Source organism: Oncorhynchus clarkii, chromosome 32 (genome assembly GCF_045791955.1).
Source record: "Oncorhynchus clarkii lewisi isolate Uvic-CL-2024 chromosome 32, UVic_Ocla_1.0, whole genome shotgun sequence".
Lineage (NCBI taxonomy): Eukaryota > Metazoa > Chordata > Actinopteri > Salmoniformes > Salmonidae > Oncorhynchus > Oncorhynchus clarkii.
The window spans coordinates 25,186,545-25,207,772 of NC_092178.1; the positions used below are offsets into that span (position 1 = coordinate 25,186,545).

Here is a 21,228-nt window from a genome sequence, read left to right on the forward strand (position 1 = left end):
CTCGGTATGCTATTCTGTTCTTCTGAAATGGACTACATTTTCTTCATATGCATCTTCAGACCTGTCTAAAATAAGTAATGGATTTATTGTGAAGGTATAGGCTATATTACATGGATTTATTGTGAAGGTATAGGCTATAATACATGGATTTATTGTGAAGGTATAGGCTATAATACATGGATTTATTGTGAAGGTATAGGCTATAATACATGGATTTATTAGACTTTAAATGTAGATGTTCCAAAGGTCTGCATCAGTGGTTTGTAGGCTGTGTGTGGAAGCCAGGAGATGCTTAAAAAGAATGGATTAAGACTAATAAAATGCTTTTCAGGTTGTTTTCAAATTCCAGTTTTGATACTGCACGGAATGATTTTCATCTGAAGCATAGGATAATATATGGGCCATGCTGCTAATAGATTTGATATCATCATGATTTAAAAAATATATCCCGTCCATCCACAGATTAAAAATGCATTGTGCCTTCATGAAACTAAACAACTCATCATAATCCTTTTAACCAGTTTGCTTAAGTGTGAATGTGATGCTTTGATGCCCTCTCTCCCTCTGACCTCTGTCAGTTCTGTCCTTGTAAATGACCAGTATTCATTCTGTTTGTTTTTTTGTTCCATAGCGGAGCTCTCTCAGGCTGGCAGTGGTGTCATCGTGTTTCCTGCCCCCACCAGGCGCTCTCCACCCACTCCGCCCAAGAGGATGAGCCCCGTCACCAAGAGCCTCTCCGACGACCCGTCCCTTGAGGCAGAGACCTCCTTCCCATCTAGTTCTGCCCCTGTTCCAGTCCCCATACCTACTGTCTCTGTACCCCCCAGCGCTGACCAAGATGCCAATCGGGACACCCTTAAGGCAGTAGGCTTCCAACTACCCACCTCTGACCCTGTACCACGACCTCTGTCCCATATACCCATGTCAACTCCTAGCTCCCACCCCCACCTACCTCTCCCCAACTCTGTCTCCGTCCCCCTCCCTATCCATCAGAAGGATCCTCCCAGCCCCACCACAGAGCCACCCAACCACCCCCCAGCCTCAGTCCCAGCCATCCCCCTGCACATCCTGATCCAGCGGGCCCTGTGCTCCCCCAGCCCGGCCCAGGCTAACCCAGACGGATCCCAAAGAGCCCACTCCATGCTGTTTGAGTCCCCTCCAGAGTTCCTCACTGAGGCTGGAGTCCGACGCTCTCTACCCGTCACCATAGAACTGCTCAGACTGTGAGTGCTGAACTTATCATGCTTCCATAATGTCACAGCATGTCTATTAACCACAATATCAACTGGAACAATATTGAGCTAAAAATGTGGCTCCGATCATAACAGAAAAATTATAGACATACTTCAAACACACGATCACACACTATTCAACAGAGTCAGACTCAATTGTTGACATTTGTCCCTCTTTCTTTCGATCCCTCTCTCCAGACCTGAGGATGATGACTTCAACATGGAGGAGGAGTTGGAGAAGCTTCACCCCAGGCGGATGCTGCCCTCCCAGCCCCCCAGGCAGCCTGAGCTGGAGCCCAGGAGCAGAAGGGGTCTGATGGGGGAACCCAGGGTCAGTGTGATCCCAGAGGGCCGGGGGCACGGAGACAGCAGTGAGGAGGATGAAGATGAGGAGTCGGACTCTGACGGACCCATCCTCTACAGAGATGACGATGAAGACGAGGACGAAGATCCACCAAGTAAGTAGATCTAAAGTCTTTTGATGATATCACATGGGTCTGGTGTTTATTGTAGATCTGAAGTCTGTTGATGATATCACATGGGGCTGGTGTTGATTTCAATCTCAGAAGTAAAAAAAGTACAATACTATTAGGAAGACACTTTCATTATTAGTGAACATCAATAAGGGAAATTCAATTTGAGCCTGTGTCTTTAGATTTTCTTCCTTCATTGTATGCATTTTACTACTTGCAAATGAGTAGTCTAATGTGATGCAGAGCCCCAAATTAAACTGTGTCTGTTTTTGTCTGCACCACCCAGGTGCCTTGGCGAGCCGTGTGACGAGGAAGGACACCCTGGCCCTGAAGCTGGAGAGACAGCAGGAGAGAGAGGAGCAGGAGGGAGGAGAAGGACAGGACGGAGTCGGCTGGCAGAGCAGAGAGCAGTGGGAGGCACTCAGGAACAAGATCGGTACTACGCTCAACAGGTAACTACATCCAGAGACGGGTGTGTGTTGGGAGGGGGGGAGGGGTGTTCCCCTATCCTGAACGTGTGCGTGTGCGCTCCCCTATCATCAACAGGCGTGTGTTGTGTGTTTCTTTAATCAGGAGGTTGAGTCAGAGACCCACAGCAGAGGAGTTGGAGCAGAGAAACATCCTTCCAGGTAACACTCTCGCTATCATATTTTTTGTCTGCATTTTTATGTCAGGTTTTATTATAATGTTTCCAGTCAATATCAACTTCATGCTTCATTCATTTCCCCTCCTCAGCGGCTTTAATGTCTGTTACATCTAAATAGACAAGCATCTCTCTGGTTTTACTAGTAACCAAAACTGTATCTAATACAGTGTGAGATGTCAATGTGTTGTAGACATCTGCCATACATCAGTCTACCCTCTAGTGGTCTGTAAAAGTACTTCCATACAAGAAAATATATGGCTTGCTTCACTGTGTATTTTGACCATTGCACTTGTTTGTTCTTGAGTTTAGCATTGGGACCAAAACGTTAGTGCCAACACTTTTTAAGAAGTTGAGATTATATTTTCGAAAACATATTTCTGCTCAGTTATCCAAAATTGAATGTTTTCACATGTCTTATGGTTGTCCTCAGACTACTCTGAAAGCGCTTCTTAAAAGCTTGGTAAAAGGACTACACAATGTGCAGAGTTCGTCTTAGACAAAGGACGTCCTTGTTCCCGAGAGGGGAAAGACTGATTTAAAACAACTCCTGTGCTGTGTAGACGCCAGGAGAAGCTCAGGGCCCTGAGTGCTTGTCTAGGATCAGGTCCCCCCTGACCATATAATCATATTCATTATGATCTAAAAGGAAAAACAGATTCTAGATCAGCACTCCTATTCTGAGACGCTTAGTGAATATGGGTGCTGTCTGTCTCTGTCTCTGTTTCTCTCTGTATGTCTCTGTCTGACTGCCTGCCTGCCTGCCCGCCTCTGACCGACTGCCTGCCTGCCCGCCTCTGACCGACTGCCTGCCTGCCCGCCTCTGACCGACTGCCTGCCTGCCCGCCTCTGACCGACTGCCTGCCTGCCCGCCTCTGACCAACTGCCTGCCTGCCCGCCTCTGACCGACTGCGGTGTTTCTGTCTGTCTGTCTGACCGACTGCCTGCCTGCCTCTGACCGACTGCGGTGTTTCTGTCTGGCCTCTGACCGACTGTGGTGTTTCTGTCTGGCCTCTGACCGACTGCGGTGTTTCTGTCTGGTCTCTGACCGACTGCGGTGTTTCTGTCTGGCCTCTGACCGACTGCGGTGTTTCTGTCTGGCCTCTGACCGACTGCATTGTTTCTGTGTGGCCTCTGACCGACTGCAGTGTTTCTGTCTTACCTCTGACCGACTGCAGTGTTTCTGTCTGTCTGTCTGCCCTCTAACCGACTGCAGTGTTTCTGTCTGCCCTCTAACCAACTGCAGTGTTTCTGTCTTGCCTCTGACCGCCTGCCTGCCTGCCTCTGACCGACTGCGGTGTTTCTGTCTTGCCTCTGACCGACTGCGGTGTTTCTGTCTTGCCTCTGACCGACTGCCTGCCTGCCTCTGACCGACTGCAGTGTTTCTGTCTGTCTGCCCTCTAACCAACTGCAGTGTTTCTGTCTTGCCTCTGACCGACTGCCTGCCTGCCTCTGACCGACTGCATTGTTTCTGTGTGGCCTCTGACCGACTGCAGTGTTTCTGTCTGTCTGTCTGCCCTCTAACCGACTGCAGTGTTTCTGTCTGTCCTCTAACTGACTGCAGTGTTTCTGTCTGCCCTCTAACCGACTGCAGTGTTTCTGTCTGTCCTCTAACTGACTGCAGTGTTTCTGTCTGTCCTCTAACTGACTGCGGTGTTTCTGTCTATCCTCTGACTGACTGCCTGCCTGCCTCTGACCGACTGCGGTGTTTCTGTCTGGCCTCTGACCGACTTCAGTGTTTCTGTCTGGCCTCTGACCGACTGCAGTGTTTCTGTCTTGCCTCTGACCGACTGCCTGCCTGCCTCTGACCGACTGCGGTGTTTCTGTCTGTCTGCCCTCTAACCAACTGCAGTGTTTCTGTCTTGCCTCTGACCGACTGCCTGCCTGCCTCTGACCGACTGCGGTGTTTCTGTCTTGCCTCTGACCGACTGCGGTGTTTCTGTCTTGCCTCTGACCGACTGCCTGCCTGCCTCTGACCGACTGCATTGTTTCTGTGTGGCCTCTGACCGACTGCAGTGTTTCTGTCTGTCTGTCTGCCCTCTAACCGACTGCAGTGTTTCTGTCTGTCCTCTAACTGACTGCGGTGTTTCTGTTTATCCTCTGACTGACTGCCTGCCTGCCTCTGACCGACTGCTGTGTTTCTGTCTGGCCTCTGACCGACTGCAGTGTTTCTGTCTGGCCTCTGACCGACTGAAGTGTTTCTGTCTGTCCTCTAACCGACTGCGGTGTTTCTGTCTGTCCTCTAACCGACTGCGGTGTTTCTGTCTGGCCTCTGACCGACTGCGGTGTTTCTGTCTGGCCTCTGACCGACTGCGGTGTTTCTGTCTTGCCTCTGACCGACTGCGGTGTTTCTGTCTTGCCTCTGACCGACTGCCTGCCTGCCTCTGACCGACTGCGGTGTTTCTGTCTGTCTGCCCTCTAACCAACTGCAGTGTTTCTGTCTTGCCTCTGACCGACTGCCTGCCTGCCTCTGACCGACTGCGGTGTTTCTGTCTTGCCTCTGACCGACTGCGGTGTTTCTGTCTTGCCTCTGACCGACTGCCTGCCTGCCTCTGACCGACTGCGGTGTTTCTGTCTGTCTGCCCTCTAACCAACTGCAGTGTTTCTGTCTTGCCTCTGACCGACTGCCTGCCTGCCTCTGACGACTGCATTGTTTCTGTGTGGCCTCTGACCGACTGCAGTGTTTCTGTCTTGCCTCTGACCGACTGCAGTGTTTCTGTCTGTCTGTCTGCCCTCTAACCGACTGCAGTGTTTCTGTCTGTCCTCTAACTGACTGCAGTGTTTCTGTCTGTCCTCTAACTGACTGCGGTGTTTCTGTCTATCCTCTGACTGACTGCCTGCCTGCCTCTGACCGACTGCAGTGTTTCTGTCTGGCCTCTGACCGACTGCAGTGTTTCTGTCTGGCCTCTGACCGACTGCGGTGTTTCTGTCTGGCCTCTGACCGACTGCGGTGTTTCTGTCTGGCCTCTGACCGACTGCGGTGTTTCTGTCTGGCCTCTGACCGACTGCTGTGTTTCTGTCTGGCCTCTGACCGACTGCGGTGTTTCTGTCTTGCCTCTGACCGACTGCGGTGTTTCTGTCTTGCCTCTGACCGACTGCGGTGTTTCTGTCTTGCCTCTGACCGACTGCGGTGTTTCTGTCTTGCCTCTGACCGACTGCCTGCCTGCCTCTGACTGACTGCGGTGTTTCTGTCTGTCTGCCCTCTAACCAACTGCAGTGTTTCTGTCTTGCCTCTGACCGACTGCCTGCCTGCCTCTGACCGACTGCGGTGTTTCTGTCTTGCCTCTGACCGACTGCGGTGTTTCTGTCTTGCCTCTGACCGACTGCCTGCCTGCCTCTGACCGACTGCGGTGTTTCTGTCTGTCTGCCCTCTAACCAACTGCAGTGTTTCTGTCTTGCCTCTGACCGACTGCCTGCCTGCCTCTGACCGACTGCATTGTTTCTGTGTGGCCTCTGACCGACTGCAGTGTTTCTGTCTGTCTGTCTGCCCTCTAACCGACTGCGGTGTTTCTGTCTGTCCTCTAACCGACTGCGGTGTTTCTGTCTGGCCTCTGACCGACTGCTGTGTTTCTGTCTATCCTCTGACTGACTGCCTGCCTGCCTCTGACCGACTGCGGTGTTTCTGTCTGGCCTCTGACCGACTGCAGTGTTTCTGTCTGGCCTCTGACCGACTGCGGTGTTTCTGTCTGTCCTCTAACCGACTGCGGTGTTTCTGTCTGTCCTCTAACCGACTGCGGTGTTTATGTCTGTCCTCTAACCGACCGCGGTGTCTGTCTGTCCTCTAACCGACTGCAGTGTTTCTGTCTGCCCTCTAACCGACTGCAGTGTTTCTGTCTGTCCTCTAACTGACTGCAGTGTTTCTGTCTGTCCTCTAACTGACTGCGGTGTTTCTGTCTATCCTCTGACCGACTGCAGTGTTTCTGTCTGGCCTCTGACCGACTGCAGTGTTTCTGTCTGGCCTCTGACCGACTGCAGTGTTTCTGTCTGGCCTCTAACCAACTGCAGTGTTTCTGTCTTGCCTCTGACCGACTGCCTGCCTGCCTCTGACCGACTGCATTGTTTCTGTGTGGCCTCTGACCGACTGCAGTGTTTCTGTCTGTCTGTCTGCCCTCTAACCGACTGCAGTGTTTCTGTCTGTCCTCTAACTGACTGCGGTGTTTCTGTTTATCCTCTGACTGACTGCCTGCCTGCCTCTGACCGACTGCTGTGTTTCTGTCTGGCCTCTGACCGACTGCAGTGTTTCTGTCTGGCCTCTGACCGACTGAAGTGTTTCTGTCTGTCCTCTAACCGACTGCGGAGTTTCTGTCTGTCCTCTAACCGACTGCGGTGTTTCTGTCTGGCCTCTGACCGACTGCGGTGTTTCTGTCTGGCCTCTGACCGACTGCAGTGTTTCTGTCTTGCCTCTGACCGACTGCGGTGTTTCTGTCTTGCCTCTGACCGACTGCCTGCCTGCCTCTGACCGACTGCGGTGTTTCTGTCTGTCTGCCCTCTAACCAACTGCAGTGTTTCTGTCTTGCCTCTGACCGACTGCCTGCCTGCCTCTGACCGACTGCGGTGTTTCTGTCTTGCCTCTGACCGACTGCGGTGTTTCTGTCTTGCCTCTGACCGACTGCCTGCCTGCCTCTGACCGACTGCGGTGTTTCTGTCTGTCTGCCCTCTAACCAACTGCAGTGTTTCTGTCTTGCCTCTGACCGACTGCCTGCCTGCCTCTGACGACTGCATTGTTTCTGTGTGGCCTCTGACCGACTGCAGTGTTTCTGTCTTGCATCTGACCGACTGCAGTGTTTCTGTCTGTCTGTCTGCCCTCTAACCGACTGCAGTGTTTCTGTCTGTCCTCTAACTGACTGCAGTGTTTCTGTCTGTCCTCTAACTGACTGCGGTGTTTCTGTCTATCCTCTGACTGACTGCCTGCCTGCCTCTGACCGACTGCAGTGTTTCTGTCTGGCCTCTGACCGACTGCAGTGTTTCTGTCTGGCCTCTGACCGACTGCGGTGTTTCTGTCTGGCCTCTGACCGACTGCGGTGTTTCTGTCTGGCCTCTGACCGACTGCGGTGTTTCTGTCTGGCCTCTGACCGACTGCTGTGTTTCTGTCTGGCCTCTGACCGACTGCGGTGTTTCTGTCTTGCCTCTGACCGACTGCGGTGTTTCTGTCTTGCCTCTGACCGACTGCGGTGTTTCTGTCTTGCCTCTGACCGACTGCGGTGTTTCTGTCTTGCCTCTGACCGACTGCCTGCCTGCCTCTGACTGACTGCGGTGTTTCTGTCTGTCTGCCCTCTAACCAACTGCAGTGTTTCTGTCTTGCCTCTGACCGACTGCCTGCCTGCCTCTGACCGACTGCGGTGTTTCTGTCTTGCCTCTGACCGACTGCGGTGTTTCTGTCTTGCCTCTGACCGACTGCCTGCCTGCCTCTGACCGACTGCGGTGTTTCTGTCTGTCTGCCCTCTAACCAACTGCAGTGTTTCTGTCTTGCCTCTGACCGACTGCCTGCCTGCCTCTGACCGACTGCATTGTTTCTGTGTGGCCTCTGACCGACTGCAGTGTTTCTGTCTGTCTGTCTGCCCTCTAACCGACTGCGGTGTTTCTGTCTGTCCTCTAACCGACTGCGGTGTTTCTGTCTGGCCTCTGACCGACTGCTGTGTTTCTGTCTATCCTCTGACTGACTGCCTGCCTGCCTCTGACCGACTGCGGTGTTTCTGTCTGGCCTCTGACCGACTGCGGTGTTTCTGTCTGTCCTCTAACCGACTGCGGTGTTTCTGTCTGTCCTCTAACCGACTGCAGTGTTTATGTCTGTCCTCTAACCGACCGCGGTGTCTGTCTGTCCTCTAACCGACTGCAGTGTTTCTGTCTGCCCTCTAACCGACTGCAGTGTTTCTGTCTGTCCTCTAACTGACTGCAGTGTTTCTGTCTGTCCTCTAACTGACTGCGGTGTTTCTGTCTATCCTCTGACCGACTGCAGTGTTTCTGTCTGGCCTCTGACCGACTGCAGTGTTTCTGTCTGGCCTCTGACCGACTGCAGTGTTTCTGTCTGGCCTCTAACCGACTGCGGTGTTTCTGTCTGTCCTCTAACCGACTGCGGTGTTTCTGTCTGTCCTCTAACCGACTGCGGTGTTTCTGTCTGTCCTCTGACCGACTGCGGTGTTTCTGTCTGGCCTCTGACCGACTGCGGTGTTTCTGTCTGTCCTCTAACCGACTGCGGTGTTTCTGTCTGTCCTCTAACTGACTGCGGTGTTTCTGTCTGTCCTCTAACCGACTGCGGTGTTTCTGTCTGTCCTCTAACCGACTGCGGTGTTTCTGTCTGGCCTCTGACCGACTGCGGTGTTTCTGTCTGGCCTCTGACCGACTGCGGTGTTTCTGTCTGTCCTCTAACCGACTGCGGTGTTTCTGTCTGTCCTCTAACTGACTGCGGTGTTTCTGTCTATCCTCTGACTGACTGCCTGCCTGCCTCTGACCGACTGCAGTGTTTCTGTCTGGCCTCTGACCGACTGCAGTGTTTATGTCTGGCCTCTGACCGACTGCGGTGTTTCTGTCTGGCCTCTGACCGACTGCGGTGTTTCTGTCTGGCCTCTGACCGACTGCCTGCCTGCCTCTGACCGACTGCGGTGTTTCTGTCTGGCCTCTGACCGACTGCAGTGTTTCTGTCTGGCCTCTGACCGACTGCAGTGTTTCTGTCTGTCCTCTAACCGACTGCGGTGTTTCTGTCTGTCCTCTAACCGACTGCGGTGTTTCTGTCTGGCCTCTGACCGACTGCAGTGTTTCTGTCTGGCCTCTGACCGACTGCGGTGTTTCTGTCTGTCCTCTAACCGACTGCGGTGTTTATGTCTGTCCTCTAACCGACCGCGGTGTCTGTCTGTCCTCTAACCGACTGCAGTGTTTCTGTCTGCCCTCTAACCGACTGCAGTGTTTCTGTCTGTCCTCTAACTGACTGCAGTGTTTCTGTCTGTCCTCTAACTGACTGCGGTGTTTCTGTCTATCCTCTGACCGACTGCAGTGTTTCTGTCTGGCCTCTGACCGACTGCAGTGTTTCTGTCTGGCCTCTGACCGACTGCAGTGTTTCTGTCTGTCCTCTAACCGACTGCGGTGTTTCTGTCTGGCCTCTGACCGACTGCGGTGTTTCTGTCTGTCCTCTAACCGACTGCGGTGTTTCTGTCTGTCCTCTAACCGACTGCAGTGTTTCTGTCTGGCCTCTGACCGACTGCGGTGTTTCTGTCTGGCCTCTGACCGACTGCGGTGTTTCTGTCTGGCCTCTGACCGACTGCTGTGTTTCTGTCTGGCCTCTGACCGACTGCGGTGTTTCTGTCTTGCCTCTGACCGACTGCGGTGTTTCTGTCTTGCCTCTGACCGACTGCGGTGTTTCTGTCTTGCCTCTGACCGACTGCGGTGTTTCTGTCTTGCCTCTGACCGACTGCCTGCCTGCCTCTGACTGACTGCAGTGTTTCTGTCTGTCTGCCCTCTAACCAACTGCAGTGTTTCTGTCTTGCCTCTGACCGACTGCCTGCCTGCCTCTGACCGACTGCGGTGTTTCTGTCTTGCCTCTGACCGACTGCGGTGTTTCTGTCTTGCCTCTGACCGACTGCCTGCCTGCCTCTGACCGACTGCGGTGTTTCTGTCTGTCTGCCCTCTAACCAACTGCAGTGTTTCTGTCTTGCCTCTGACCGACTGCCTGCCTGCCTCTGACCGACTGCATTGTTTCTGTGTGGCCTCTGACCGACTGCAGTGTTTCTGTCTGTCTGTCTGCCCTCTAACCGACTGCAGTGTTTCTGTCTGTCCTCTAACCGACTGCGGTGTTTCTGTCTGGCCTCTGACCGACTGCTGTGTTTCTGTCTATCCTCTGACTGACTGCCTGCCTGCCTCTGACCGACTGCGGTGTTTCTGTCTGGCCTCTGACCGACTGCAGTGTTTCTGTCTGGCCTCTGACCGACTGCGGTGTTTCTGTCTGTCCTCTAACCGACTGCGGTGTTTCTGTCTGTCCTCTAACCGACTGCAGTGTTTATGTCTGTCCTCTAACCGACCGCGGTGTCTGTCTGTCCTCTAACCGACTGCAGTGTTTGTCTGTCCTCTAACCGACTGCAGTGTTTCTGTCTGCCCTCTAACCGACTGCAGTGTTTCTGTCTGTCCTCTAACTGACTGCAGTGTTTCTGTCTGTCCTCTAACTGACTGCGGTGTTTCTGTCTATCCTCTGACCGACTGCAGTGTTTCTGTCTGGCCTCTGACCGACTGCAGTGTTTCTGTCTGGCCTCTGACCGACTGCAGTGTTTCTGTCTGGCCTCTAACCGACTGCGGTGTTTCTGTCTGTCCTCTAACCGACTGCGGTGTTTCTGTCTGTCCTCTGACCGACTGCGGTGTTTCTGTCTGGCCTCTGACCGACTGCGGTGTTTCTGTCTGGCCTCTGACCGACTGCGGTGTTTCTGTCTGGCCTCTGACCGACTGCGGTGTTTCTGTCTGTCCTCTAACCGACTGCGGTGTTTCTGTCTGTCCTCTAACTGACTGCGGTGTTTCTGTCTATCCTCTGACTGACTGCCTGCCTGCCTCTGACCGACTGCAGTGTTTCTGTCTGGCCTCTGACCGACTGCAGTGTTTATGTCTGGCCTCTGACCGACTGCGGTGTTTCTGTCTGGCCTCTGACCGACTGCGGTGTTTCTGTCTGGCCTCTGACCGACTGCCTGCCTGCCTCTGACCGACTGCGGTGTTTCTGTCTGGCCTCTGACCGACTGCAGTGTTTCTGTCTGGCCTCTGACCGACTGCAGTGTTTCTGTCTGTCCTCTAACCGACTGCGGTGTTTCTGTCTGTCCTCTAACCGACTGCGGTGTTTCTGTCTGGCCTCTGACCGACTGCAGTGTTTCTGTCTATCCTCTGACCGACTGCAGTGTTTCTGTCTGGCCTCTGACCGACTGCAGTGTTTCTGTCTGGCCTCTGACCGACTGCAGTGTTTCTGTCTGTCCTCTAACCGACTGCGGTGTTTCTGTCTGGCCTCTGACCAACTGCGGTGTTTCTGTCTGTCCTCTAACCGACTGCGGTGTTTCTGTCTGTCCTCTAACCGACTGCAGTGTTTCTGTCTGGCCTCTGACCGACTGCGTTGTTTCTGTCTGTCCTCTAACCGACTGCGGTGTTTCTGTCTGTCCTCTAACCGACTGCGGTGTTTCTGTCTGTCCTCTGACTGACTGCCTGCCTGCCTCTGACCGACTGCGGTGTCTCTGTCTGGCCTCTGACCGACTGCAGTGTTTCTGTCTGGCCTCTGACCGACTGCAGTGTTTCTGTCTGTCCTCTAACCGACTGCGGTGTTTCTGTCTGGCCTCTGACCGACTGCGGTGTTTCTGTCTGGCCTTTGACCGACTGCGGTGTTTCTGTCTGGCCTCTGACCGACTGCGGTGTTTCTGTCTGGCCTCTGACCGACTGCGGTGTTTCTGTCTGGCCTCTAACCGACTGCGGTGTTTCTGTCTGTCCTCTGACCGACTGCAGTGTTTCTGTCTGTCTGTCTGCCCTCTAACCGACTGCAGTGTTTCTGTCTGTCCTCTAACTGACTGCAGTGTTTCTGTCTGTCCTCTAACTGACTGCGGTGTTTCTGTCTATCCTCTGACTGACTGCCTGCCTGCCTCTGACCGACTGCAGTGTTTCTGTCTGGCCTCTGACCGACTGCAGTGTTTCTGTCTGGCCTCTGACCGACTGCGGTGTTTCTGTCTGGCCTCTGACCGACTGCGGTGTTTCTGTCTGGCCTCTGACCGACTGCGGTGTTTCTGTCTGGCCTCTGACCGACTGCTGTGTTTCTGTCTGGCCTCTGACCGACTGCGGTGTTTCTGTCTTGCCTCTGACCGACTGCGGTGTTTCTGTCTTGCCTCTGACCGACTGCGGTGTTTCTGTCTTGCCTCTGACCGACTGCGGTGTTTCTGTCTTGCCTCTGACCGACTGCCTGCCTGCCTCTGACTGACTGCGGTGTTTCTGTCTGTCTGCCCTCTAACCAACTGCAGTGTTTCTGTCTTGCCTCTGACCGACTGCCTGCCTGCCTCTGACCGACTGCGGTGTTTCTGTCTTGCCTCTGACCGACTGCGGTGTTTCTGTCTTGCCTCTGACCGACTGCCTGCCTGCCTCTGACCGACTGCGGTGTTTCTGTCTGTCTGCCCTCTAACCAACTGCAGTGTTTCTGTCTTGCCTCTGACCGACTGCCTGCCTGCCTCTGACCGACTGCATTGTTTCTGTGTGGCCTCTGACCGACTGCAGTGTTTCTGTCTGTCTGTCTGCCCTCTAACCGACTGCGGTGTTTCTGTCTGTCCTCTAACCGACTGCGGTGTTTCTGTCTGGCCTCTGACCGACTGCTGTGTTTCTGTCTATCCTCTGACTGACTGCCTGCCTGCCTCTGACCGACTGCGGTGTTTCTGTCTGGCCTCTGACCGACTGCAGTGTTTCTGTCTGTCCTCTAACCGACTGCGGTGTTTCTGTCTGTCCTCTAACCGACTGCGGTGTTTATGTCTGTCCTCTAACCGACCGCGGTGTCTGTCTGTCCTCTAACCGACTGCAGTGTTTCTGTCTGCCCTCTAACCGACTGCAGTGTTTCTGTCTGTCCTCTAACTGACTGCAGTGTTTCTGTCTGTCCTCTAACTGACTGCGGTGTTTCTGTCTATCCTCTGACCGACTGCAGTGTTTCTGTCTGGCCTCTGACCGACTGCAGTGTTTCTGTCTGGCCTCTGACCGACTGCAGTGTTTCTGTCTGGCCTCTAACCGACTGCGGTGTTTCTGTCTGTCCTCTAACCGACTGCGGTGTTTCTGTCTGTCCTCTAACCGACTGCGGTGTTTCTGTCTGGCCTCTGACCGACTGCGGTGTTTCTGTCTGGCCTCTGACCGACTGCGGTGTTTCTGTCTGGCCTCTGACCGACTGCGGTGTTTCTGTCTGTCCTCTAACCGACTGCGGTGTTTCTGTCTGTCCTCTAACTGACTGCGGTGTTTCTGTCTATCCTCTGACTGACTGCCTGCCTGCCTCTGACCGACTGCAGTGTTTCTGTCTGGCCTCTGACCGACTGCAGTGTTTATGTCTGGCCTCTGACCGACTGCGGTGTTTCTGTCTGGCCTCTGACCGACTGCGGTGTTTCTGTCTGGCCTCTGACCGACTGCCTGCCTGCCTCTGACCGACTGCGGTGTTTCTGTCTGGCCTCTGACCGACTGCAGTGTTTCTGTCTGGCCTCTGACCGACTGCAGTGTTTCTGTCTGTCCTCTAACCGACTGCGGTGTTTCTGTCTGTCCTCTAACCGACTGCGGTGTTTCTGTCTGGCCTCTGACCGACTGCAGTGTTTCTGTCTGGCCTCTGACCGACTGCGGTGTTTCTGTCTGTCCTCTAACCGACTGCGGTGTTTATGTCTGTCCTCTAACCGACCGCGGTGTCTGTCTGTCCTCTAACCGACTGCAGTGTTTCTGTCTGCCCTCTAACCGACTGCAGTGTTTCTGTCTGTCCTCTAACTGACTGCAGTGTTTCTGTCTGTCCTCTAACTGACTGCGGTGTTTCTGTCTATCCTCTGACCGACTGCAGTGTTTCTGTCTGGCCTCTGACCGACTGCAGTGTTTCTGTCTGGCCTCTGACCGACTGCAGTGTTTCTGTCTGTCCTCTAACCGACTGCGGTGTTTCTGTCTGGCCTCTGACCGACTGCGGTGTTTCTGTCTGTCCTCTAACCGACTGCGGTGTTTCTGTCTGTCCTCTAACCGACTGCAGTGTTTCTGTCTGGCCTCTGACCGACTGCGTTGTTTCTGTCTGTCCTCTAACCGACTGCGGTGTTTCTGTCTGTCCTCTAACCGACTGCGGTGTTTCTGTCTGTCCTCTAACTGACTGCGGTGTTTCTGTCTATCCTCTGACTGACTGCCTGCCTGCCTCTGACCGACTGCGGTGTCTCTGTCTGGCCTCTGACCGACTGCAGTGTTTCTGTCTGGCCTCTGACCGACTGCAGTGTTTCTGTCTGTCCTCTAACCGACTGCGGTGTTTCTGTCTGGCCTCTGACCGACTGCGGTGTTTCTGTCTGGCCTTTGACCGACTGCGGTGTTTCTGTCTGGCCTCTGACCGACTGCGGTGTTTCTGTCTGGCCTCTGACCGACTGCGGTGTTTCTGTCTGGCCTCTAACCGACTGCGGTGTTTCTGTCTGTCCTCTAACCGACTGCGGTGTTTATGTCTGTCCTCTAACCGACTGCGGTGTCTGTCCTCTAACCGACTGCGGTGTATGTCTGTCCTCTAACCGACTGCGGTGTCTGTCTGTCCTCTAACCGACTGCGGTGTCTGTCTGTCCTCTAACCGACTGCGGTGTCTGTCTGTCCTCTAACCGAATGCGGTGTCTGTCTGTCCTCTAACCGACTGCGGTGTCTGTCTGTCCTCTAACCGACTGCGGTGTCTGTCTGTCCTCTAACCGACTGCAGTGTCTGTCTGTCCTCTAACCGACTGCGGTGTCTGTCTGTCCTCTAACCGACTGCGGTGTCTGTCTGTCCTCTAACCGACTGCGGTGTTTCTGTCTGTCCTCTAACCGACTGCGGTGTTTATGTCTGTCCTCTTACCGACTGCGGTGTCTGTCCTCTAACCGACTGCGGTGTATGTCTGTCCTCTAACCGACTGCGGTGTCTGTCTGTCCTCTAACCGACTGCGGTGTCTGTCTGTCCTCTAACCGACTGCGGTGTCTGTCTGTCCTCTAACCGACTGCGTTGTTTGTCTGTCCTCTAACTGACTGCGGTATTTCTGTCTGTCCTCTAACTGACTGCAGTGTTTCTGTCTGTCCTCTAACCGACTGCGGTGTTTCTGTCTTGCCTCTGACCGACTGCCTGCCTGCCTCTGACCGACTGCGGTGTTTCTTTCTGGCCTCTAACCGACTGCAGTGTTTCTGTCTGTCCTCTAACCGACTGCAGTGTTTCTGTCTGTCCTCTAACCGACTGCAGTGTTTCTGTCTGTCCTCTAACCGACTGCAGTGTTTCTGTCTGTCTGTCTGTCCTCTAACTGACTGCAGTGTTTCTGTCTGTCTGTCTGTCCTCTTTCTGTCTGTCTGTCCTCTAACTGACTGCAGTGTTTCTGTCTGTCCTCTAACCGACTGCAGTGTTTCTGTCTGTCTGTCTGTCTGTCCTCTAACCGACTGCAGTGTTTCTGTCTGTCCTCTAACCGACTGCAGTGTTTCTGTCTGTCCTCTAACCGACTGCAGTGTTTCTGTCTGTCCTCTAACCGACTGCAGTGTTTCTGTCTGTCCTCTAACCGACTGCAGTGTTTCTGTCTGTCTGTCTGTCCTCTAACTGACTGCAGTGTTTCTGTCTGTCTGTCTGTCCTCTTTCTGTCTGTCTGTCCTCTAACTGACTGCAGTGTTTCTGTCTGTCTGTCTGTCCTCTAACTGACTGCAGTGTTTCTGTCTGTCTGTCCTCTAACTGACTGCAGTGTTTCTGTCTGTCTGGCCTCTAAATGACTGCAGTGTTTCTGTCTGGCCTCTGATGGAATGTCTTGTCTTATTGTAGCCAGGAACGAAGCTGATATCAGGGCAGAGAGGAGCGAGATCAAACGCAGACTAACGAGAAAGGTTAGCCTGACACACACACTGCAGAATGAAAACACACAAAGATACAGTACATTATCCTGCATATATACACACACTCCGGTGACAAAACAATCATACACAGATATACAAATAAAACACTCAAATGTAACTAATCACCATAAAGTGTTAACTTAGCATTTTAGTTCCAGACAGTCAGTGTGTTTTCTTTCTACCCTGCAGCTGTCCCAGAGGCCCACCATAGCAGAGCTTCAGGCCAGGAAGATCCTGCGTTTCCATGAGTACGTAGAGTGTACCACAACTCAAGACTATGACCGCCGTGCAGACAAACCCTGGACCAAGCTCACGCCCTCTGATAAGGTGAGACTCAGTTAAAGGGCATTTTCAAAAATGTTCAGCTTCATATTAATCATCTCCAGCACCATCCCAACATCATGTGACAATGGCGCGTTTATATGTTTTGTGAAAAAATATGGAGGAAGATGGATGTTTCCAATGACATCATCAGTGTGCATCATGTGATTTTGACCAACTATGAGTATGCATTAACTACAAATTGCCTAATTGTCTACTAATTGGTAGATGTCATCTTTTTTTACTACAAAACATAAACATAGCTATTTTCATATGTTGAGGTGGTCCTGGAGATGATTAATATAAGGTTGTAAAAAATGGTAAGTGTGCTCCTCAACTGTAATAGAGAATCATAGTAATAACAGCCTGTCATACACTTTTAAACCTTTGTACCTTTATTTATACCAGGAAGTCTTCTGAGGTTTAAACCTCTTCATACTGAGAGATCTTTTATCATTTCAGCAGGGTTTTGAATTCCAGACACATACTGTGTCAAACAAAAATCCCAAGAATGCAATATAATCGCTTCTTAATGGCTGTGCTGAGTTGTCCCCAGGATATTACCTGGTCCAGTGAAGCTAGGAGAAGAGGTTGAAACAGAAATTATAGCATACTTTTTGCTATTGAGGTTTAAAATCCGTCACCATTTCTTAGATGAGAACTGACATTTGCGGTTTTATTTTTTTTAATTTGCAGAACTTTCATTGGCAAGTTAAACTATTGAGAAGTTCATATGAGTTCATATTCATTATGATTGGATGGAAGTTCTGAGGTGCCAGGATTTGGATATGAGGCAGGATTTGGATACGTGTGCCATCGCAAAAAAAGAAAGGTCCTCCCACTGTCAACTGTGTTTATTTTCAGCAAACTTAACATGTGTAAATATTTGTATGAACATAAGATTCAACAACTGAGACAAACTGAATAAGTTCCACAGACATGTGACTAATAGTAATGGAATAATGTGTCCCTAAACAAAGGGGGGGTCAAAATCGAAAGTAACAGTCAGTATCTGGTGTGGCCACCAGCTGCATTAACTACTGCAGTGCATCTCCTCCGCATGGACTACACCAGATTTGGCAGTTCTTGCTGTGAGATATCTGGGGGGAAATAGCCCTGACCCTCACCCTCCGATCCAACAGGTCCCAGACACGCTCAATGAGATTGAGATCTGGGCTCTTCGCTGGCCATGGCAGAACGCTGACAAATCATGCACAGAACAAGCAGTATGGCTGGTGGCATTGTCATGCTGGAGGGTCATGTCAGGATGAGACTTCGGGAAGGATACCACATGAGGGAGGAGGATGTCTTCCCTGTAACGCACAGCGTTGAGATTGCCTGCAATGACAACAAGCTCAGTCCGATGATGCTGTGACACACCGCCCCAGACCATGATGGACCCTCCACCTCCGAATCGATCCCGGTCCAGAGTACAGAGCTCAGTGTAACGCTCATTCCTTCGACGATAAACGCGAATCTGACCATCACCCCTGGTGAGACAAAACCGCGACTCGTCGTTGAAGAGCACATTTTGCTAGTCCTGTCTGGTCTAGCGACGGTGGGTTTGTGCCCATAGGTGACATTGTTGTCGTTGATGTCTGGTGAGGACCTGCCTTACAACAGGCCTACAAGCCCCCAGTCCAGCCTCTCTCAGCCTGTTGCGGACAGTCGGAGCACTGATGGAGGGATTGTGCGTTCCTGGTGTAACTCAGGCAGTTGTTGTTGCCATCCTGTACCTGTCCCGCAGGTGTGATGTTCGGATGTACCGATCCTTGGCAGGTGTTGTTACACGTGGTCTGCCACTGCGAGGACGATCAGCTGTCTGTCCTGTCTCCCTGTAGCGCTGTCTTAGGCTTCTCACAGTATGGACATTGCAATTTATTGCCCTGGACACATCTACAGTCCTCATGCCTCCTTGCAGCATGCCTAAGGAATGTTCATGCAGATGAACAGGGACCCTGGGCATGAGCAGGGACCCTACCGTCTGTAAGCTGTTAGTGTCTTAACGACCGTTCCACAGGTGCATATTCATTAACTGTTTATGGTTCATTGAACAAGCATGGGAAACGGTGTTTAAACGCTTGACAATGAAGATCTGTGAAGTTGTTTGGATTTTTACAAATTATCTTTGAAAGACAGGGTCCTGAAAGAGACATTTTATTTTTTTGCCGGAGTTTGTCTGACTCAGCTGGAGAGAAGAGCAGACACTGGCTTGCTTGTCAATTAATTCTCATTGAAAAAAGCCTGAAGTCTAGGCACTAATCGTTTGATCTATTTGTCTGTACTGTACAGAATTACAAAGTAGAACTGCTCTAGGTTGTTCCTGCCAGTATAGTGACTCCGGTGTTATGTGATGCATCTTCCCCCTCTATTATTTTCTATCTAGGCTGCCATCCGCAAGGAACTTAATGAGTTCAAGAGCTCTGAGATGGAGGTTCATGAAGAGAGCAGGATCTATACCAGGTTAGTGTCCTATACAACACCAATATCTATAAATTATTAAAAATGACTCCTCAGATTTAGCTGAACACTTCAACATTTCTTCCAACTTTATGATTAATATTTATTTACTTATATCCAGGCCTGGAACTCTAAACTAACCAGGATTCCTCTAAACCTCAACTGTTGTTGAATGTTGTAAGTTGCAGCCCTATATCTTCCTAGCCATGACTTTCCTCCATCCTCACTCCTCAGATTCCATCGGCCTTAGCTGTGCTCCCTGGCCTGGCTGCAAAAGAAGAAGTTAAATGCAATACGGAGCCGGGGGTTTGCAGGACTCCAATATGGAACGCACAGACCCCCTGGTGACTGCAATTACCACATTCCCTTGTCCTGGAACAAGCCTGTTCCTCTCCCGGAAGGCACAGTATTGATGGCTGTATCTGAAACCATGGCCTATCTGTGACCATGGACTATGAATTTGTGGATGTGGTCCCTTGGTCTATCCAGTCATTGTTGAAGCCACGGACTAGAGGTGAGTCCGTTCGGTCCAAGCCCTCAAACCATGGGGCTACTGGTACTACTGTACTGCAGCGTTGAGCTTCCTGACAAGATGACCCAGGAGGAGAACAACAGAGGTGGTGGTTTAGGCCTATTTCAGAGGACATTTTGTTACTTCGCTGTGCCAACACTGTGACTTACGATAGGCATGACAAAAGGGACAGAGTTTGACAGAGAATGTCCTGTTTTGTTCATCACATCGACATTCTCTGTCGCTGCCTAAGGTAAGAATATTCCCAAGAGGCCTTCTGCACCTGCTTTTTAGACTTCCCTCAACACTTTGCCATATTTTTATTTGAGAAGAGGAAAGAATTGTGTACGTATTGATTGTTGATCATGATGATGGTTGACATTCGTACACGGTGGTACTAACGATTTAATGTCCAAGTAAATGAGATACTGAACTTTGTTAGACTACATGACACTGGTGAAACCCTCCAATGTGTGTGTGTGTGTGTGTGTGTGTACCCACTGGTACTAGCCTTATTGCTGTTGGGACAATACATGGAGGGGTATGAAAACTGTACAGAGGAAATGTGAAATGGCTATATGTAGCCTACATATATCAGTGACGGGTTTAGTTAAAGGAAACTCAAATGTAGCCTCAACTAGTCAGCTTACTAGCTGTTTTACATAGACCTAGATCTTATTCAACAGCTCCATTCTCCCCATACACAATGATGTGCATTTTTACTGTATTCTGTACATTTTCTGACAGCCAATAATACAAGCTAACTAATTGTTTTTTCAGGCATAGTAATAAGGCACCGTATTGTTAAAATGGGAATTTAAAGTTTAAAAAAATGTAATTTGTAAAATTTGAAACATTAGAATAATTGAATAAGACCTAACAAAGCTTACATGCACTATAATTATTTCACGGATGGTGTTGAAGGCCTGCAGCAGGAACATGGATATATTTTTACTTAAACATTTTGTTTTTATTATGTTACTTTGTATGTAGGCCAATGGTTGGCCTCAGCTGTATTTACTTTATATTAAATACTGCATGTCTTCCTAATGTTAACAAAAATGTCTTTTAAATGTAATTAAAGTATTACAACAGTGCTATTTTCTAATAATGTTACAGAAATTGGTACAGAAAAAGCGTCCCCTTATTTTGCAGATGTTTTTTATGAAGAGATCTTTAAAATGATTTGCAAACCTATTGTATAAATGAATGGTCAACTTGCACTCAAATTAAAATAAATGGTTTATCATGAAGAATGTTGTCTACTTGTCATTTTCCCAACCATTTGCCTTTTAAAAAGTACTCCATGTGAGGGCAGTATTACACAAACTGTATAGTTTGTCTGCTACTTGCAACTTCTATTCTGGGTGGAAAATACAGGGCATTTGTGTGTGTTTTTTTGGGTCAACAATAGCCTTGAAACTATTATGAGTCTTTCCTATCGCCATACATGCAGATGAGAAGTGTAGTCTACCGTGTACCCTAACTATGGCAATAGAGTATTCTTGTGTATCTTCTTCGACCACTGGTTCATGGGATAAACAGCCTTCCTCGATCAGACATGTTATATCATACTGCACATCGAGCCCCAAGTTAAATCGGGTCCTATTCGCTCCTCTCTTCAGCCTTTGAATTGCTAATCATGGAGTCGCGTAATAGAAATACATATTAAATGTGCCCATTCTACCTCATGTTAGTTCTTCTAAGCCAATTGGCCCAAGAATATTATTATGCCTTTTTTTTTTTAGCAAAGTGAACTAATATCTAATACTCTTCCACTCTTTCTTTATTGCCTTTCATCTTTGATGTATTCTGTTTTTAATGTTCCATTTTTTATTTTATTTCATTGAGTCTTTACACTATCAATTGTGGACAATGTGTTCCACCCGCAATAGCCGTCAGTGGGTCCTTACCGATACCGACGTCATTAAGAACCGCTGCATCATCGAGAGTATCATGACTGGCTGCATAACTGCTTGGTATGGCAAATGCACAGCCCTCGACCGCAAAGCACTACAGAGGGTGGTGCGAACAGCCCAGTACATCACTGGGGCCGAGCTCC

General features: G+C 50.7%; 1 protein-coding gene across 6 annotated transcripts in view; it reads left to right on the top strand.

Moving 5' to 3' along the window:
* The window catches only part of LOC139392133 (phosphatase and actin regulator 4A-like), a 60,310-nt gene extending 39,891 nt beyond the window's left edge, over window positions 1-20,419 (top strand). For all 6 annotated transcript variants that reach the window (XM_071139861.1, XM_071139860.1, XM_071139863.1 and 3 more), the window contains 8 exons: window positions 632-1,223; window positions 1,431-1,690; window positions 1,992-2,157; window positions 2,279-2,334; window positions 15,804-15,865; window positions 16,064-16,201; window positions 18,582-18,658; window positions 18,890-20,419. In XM_071139861.1, coding sequence (XP_070995962.1) covers window positions 632-1,223; window positions 1,431-1,690; window positions 1,992-2,157; window positions 2,279-2,334; window positions 15,804-15,865; window positions 16,064-16,201; window positions 18,582-18,658; window positions 18,890-18,905 — 1,367 coding nt within the window. In that variant the 3' untranslated portion in view covers window positions 18,906-20,419. The remainder of the gene's footprint in view (window positions 1-631; window positions 1,224-1,430; window positions 1,691-1,991; window positions 2,158-2,278; window positions 2,335-15,803; window positions 15,866-16,063; window positions 16,202-18,581; window positions 18,659-18,889) is intronic.
* Window positions 20,420-21,228: the final 809 nt, after the last annotated feature.